Genomic DNA, 3,863 nt, shown 5'->3' with positions numbered 1-3,863 from the left:
CCCCCAGGTATCACTGTATATTATAGGGTCACTCTGGACTGGACTAACTCCCATCCCCCTCTGTGACCCCGGACCTCGTCACAGAGCTGTCAATCAAACCTGTTTTTTGCACTGCTGCTGCTCAGTTACAGAAAAGGACATCATCGAACTTCTGCTGCTCAAAGGTAATAGAGAAATTGTTCATTTTTCGTTTTTGCATGATATTACAAGTTATGCCTTTACATAAGCGTTCAGACCGCGTGCATTCCCGAAATTCGGTCACTGATTGGATAACTGTTAGGTTACATCAGTGTAGACATCGGCGCAGATGATTCAGCATTTAATCTTTGCGTCTTCAGCAGCTCCTGTCGGCGAGCTCTCTACAGCGCGTGCATAATTATGCAAGTCGATATTCTGAACGTATTTCTTTTCCCAAGCACGTTTTAACAATTCCAAACCAAATCTTAACTAATTCTATTAAATCTGTACGTTATATAATTATTTAAATATAGCCTAGGGGCTTAACGAGGGCTGGAAGGGAAAAAACACCTTATATTCATATGTGCATAAATTATTAAACAGGTTTTATTTACTAAAATGTCAGAAATTGTTAAGTTCCCACGAGAAGAATGCAGTACTATAGAAATTGCACAAGTGTAAGAGAAAAGATGCATTTAACCGCTAAAGACTTCAGACAGTTTCTGGTGGTTTTGCACTCATTTCTCCAGTGCCACCACTTTCCTGGAGGTGTCAGGTTTATTGAGACTTTGCTTAGGTAAACAATCCTGCAACATGAACCCCACTTAATAAGAATCACTAGTCATTAAATGGATAAAGAGTTGTTGTTTACTTTTTTTGTCATGTTATTTTTTAATTCTATTTGTACGTCGACAGTTTTACTACAAATACCATGGTTGAACTAGGGTTAGTGTAGCAAAACCATGTTTAATTTGTGGCTCCCATGCTTTAATGTTTGTACGCCCCCTTCCTTTGGCATGGCCTTTTCCCGAACCTGCAGACACCAGCTGGAGAGAAGAGATACCACTGTGGAGAGATGGCAGGGAGAGTCAAATGTATGTGCTTCTATATCTTTATTTTTCCACAATAAACTCATCCGAGCGCACAGTGTATTAAGCGTGTTATGTTACTGAGAAATAATCAGGACGTTCTTCAGCTGTGTACAGGAAGCCTTGCAGCGTGGTCCACTGCTTGATTTGTCTTAAGCCCCAGATCAAAATTGACCATCATTTAAGAAATTCCTGCTTGCGGGATGCGGAGGATGGCCGTATCCAGGAGGAAGTCCTGAGGGCCAAGGAGTCACAAGAGAAGTGGGCAAGAGAGGGGAGGGTTATGAATTTCTCACAGGTCAGGAAATTGGTCAGGGAGGACCCGTCTTGTGACTCCTTGGCAGAGTACTTCCACTCAAAGGGATTCTTGATCCAAGAGGGGCATGACAGGTAGGGAAGTGTGTGAACGTAGAGTCAGTTAGGCATTGTAATTCATTTGTGATGGGTGTAATAGACTGTACAGGGGTGTGATAGTCATACCATAGTCATGGACCCTTTGATTCCTCCAGCGCTGCAAGCCAGGAGTCCGAAATCCTTGCTCTCGCAGAGGAGGACATGGCTGAGGTGTCCAACCACCTCAGCCAACATAAGGGGGTCCCTGCAAAGAGCAAGACGGACTTCCGGAGCTTCTGTCTTGCCACAATGATGTGGGTTCATCACCTTGGTCCTGCCAGCATTAAAGAGTTCAAGGTGAGCTCACAGCTGACGCATTTTAGACGTGTTCAAAACACAAATATAATACATTATATTATATTATATTATATATGGTCTTCTGAGGTTGAAGAATACACATCAGAACCTTATCGTTTCTGTTTGAATGTTTTCACAGGTCCAGGAGTGGAACGACAGAGTGCCGGAGGCAGACGGAGTCACTGTAACGCTGTCCAAAGGAGCTATTGAGTTAAGCAGAAAAGAAGAACATGTAAGATGATCACACTACACAACACACTATCAGTTCATTAACAGTTGTGTGACAGCGAACACTTAAAATATGCGTAAATCTTTGCCGTAGTGGTTGGACTGCTACTTTGTTCATATCCGGCCAGAATATTTAAAGGCCCAAACTCCAGAGAGAGACGACAGGGACCGGTTCTTCCTCGGGGCTTCAGGTGTCCCTCTTAGCAACCCGACAGCCGATGTGCAAAGGCTACGACAAAAGCAAGTATTGTAGTGTTTCATGCGGATACGGTTGGGTTTCACGACAGGCCATGACGGACATTATACCTTCATTTCTCCCACCAATGCATGTCCGCAGGTATGTCATGAGGCTCCAGGAGAGAGCTGTGCCGCCACCAGAGCCACAGGCGGGACTGACGGTTGATGCCCCCAGCTCATCTGCGGAAGGGGAGGCACCACACATGCCGGAGAGGTACAGAACGTTTACATATACACACATATATATTTTTATTTATTTATTTTTTTTTTACACTAACTGTACTTCAACAATGGTCTTTGTAGTAAAACTATTGATGTACAAATAGATTTTTTTTCCCCCTCACAGGACAGCAGCACCTACCGCAGCAGCCCAGCTCCTGACTCCTCGGTTTTGGGGTGCCTTTGAGGACCGATTTCCCGTTACCCTTCACGGAAAGCCTCCAACAAGGGCGCAGGCAGCAGAGGCAGGATTTATGGACCGCAGCTACTACCACTACTGGAGGAGGCTTCAGTACAAGCTGCGGGTACAGTATATTCTTGGTAAGTGCTTACAATGGTGCCCGTCACATTATGGTCTACTTTAAGTGAGCTGTGTTTGGTTAAAACTCACCCAAGTCCTGTTCCCCAGAGCAGTCCACTGGCAGGACCAGCCAAAAACCCCTGGCATCTCACGTCCAGCGTGCCATTGCCAAGGAGAATGCGTGGACCACCAACGTGCCCTCCGTGGACAGTGTTCTGCTGGCATGGGTGCCCTGCCAGGAGCCATCGGCTGCAGAGAATGATCCTGTGATCATTGCCTCCGTGGTCCAGCAGAAATGGAAAGGGCTGGCCATTAAGAGCTTTGAGGGGAAAGGCAAAGGTGTGTCACAGTTTTGACTACCCACTTTTTGAACACGATTGTAATCTTATTTTTTAAAATTTTGTAAAGAGTGAAGCGGTTTGCTCAATAGCACGTTCATTTACCTTTGTGCAGGGGTCATTGCCACCATGGAGTTCAAGAGGAACCAGGTCGTGTGTGACTACCACGGTGAAGTGGTCTCCAAGCAGGAAGGGGAGCGGAGGCTGGAGACCCTCACCGGGGAGCCGTCATACCTGTTTTTCTTTAAGGGAAAGGGTGGCAAGCCTCTCTGCATCGATGCCCAGAATTTCCCCTGTGACTGCCACCCAGACCAGGAGACTTATGGGAGGAGGATGAACCATTCCTGCAGCAAAAACAATGTGCGGCCTCAGAGAGTTTCTCTAAAATTTCTGGATGGTCTCAGGGAATGCGTTCTCTTCTTCGCTCTGCGGGACATTGCCGTCAGCGAGGAGCTCCTGTGGGATTACGGGGTTCGCAGATCTTCATTCCAAGGAGAAGGGTGGGATCTTTCTTGGCTTGATGACTGACTTGGATCATGTAGCTCTTCTTGTCCACATCTCCTTGTCACACACATATATTTTCCCAATGTATAAATGTAAATACTGTAGCAAAAATAAAACAAAAAGTAAGAGTGTTGCACTGCATACTGTATCCACTTTCGAAATAAAGTGGGTCATTCCCTTTCAGTGCATCTCAGCGTGTGTGCTTCCTTACTTTACTGTTAAGTAATCAACTTCTGTTTAGTAATGTGTAAAGAAAAAAAATGTTATATATATATATATATATATATATATATATATATA

The 3,863-nt window shown here is 45.0% G+C and overlaps 1 protein-coding gene and 1 long non-coding RNA gene across 3 annotated transcripts; one reads left to right on the top strand and one right to left on the bottom strand.

The window, feature by feature from the left end:
* Positions 1 to 1,060: 1,060 nt before the first annotated feature.
* LOC107736833 (uncharacterized) lies at positions 1,061 to 2,642 on the bottom strand. 2 transcript variants are annotated; one of them, XR_001639744.1, is made up of 5 exons: positions 2,563 to 2,642; positions 2,271 to 2,381; positions 2,074 to 2,193; positions 1,846 to 1,939; positions 1,061 to 1,713 (listed from the first exon to the last, which is right to left on the bottom strand). It is a non-coding gene; the product is annotated as an uncharacterized LOC107736833 (long non-coding RNA). The 2 variants fall into 2 exon arrangements; XR_001639743.1 differs by having other exon boundaries at positions 1,846 to 2,193.
* On the top strand, positions 2,166 to 3,793 carry LOC107736832 (N-lysine methyltransferase KMT5A-A-like). Its single transcript, XM_016548179.1, has 4 exons — positions 2,166 to 2,415; positions 2,548 to 2,741; positions 2,830 to 3,060; positions 3,175 to 3,793. Exons 1-4 carry the CDS (start codon positions 2,183 to 2,185, stop codon positions 3,585 to 3,587), a joined length of 1,071 nt encoding a protein of 356 aa, XP_016403665.1. The 5' UTR covers positions 2,166 to 2,182; the 3' UTR covers positions 3,588 to 3,793.
* Positions 3,794 to 3,863: the final 70 nt, after the last annotated feature.

This window comes from Sinocyclocheilus rhinocerous, unplaced genomic scaffold (assembly GCF_001515625.1).
Source record: "Sinocyclocheilus rhinocerous isolate Xijiao unplaced genomic scaffold, SAMN03320098_v1.1 C37003787, whole genome shotgun sequence".
NCBI lineage: Eukaryota > Metazoa > Chordata > Actinopteri > Cypriniformes > Cyprinidae > Sinocyclocheilus > Sinocyclocheilus rhinocerous.
This window is presented reverse-complemented; position numbering and strand designations above follow the sequence as displayed.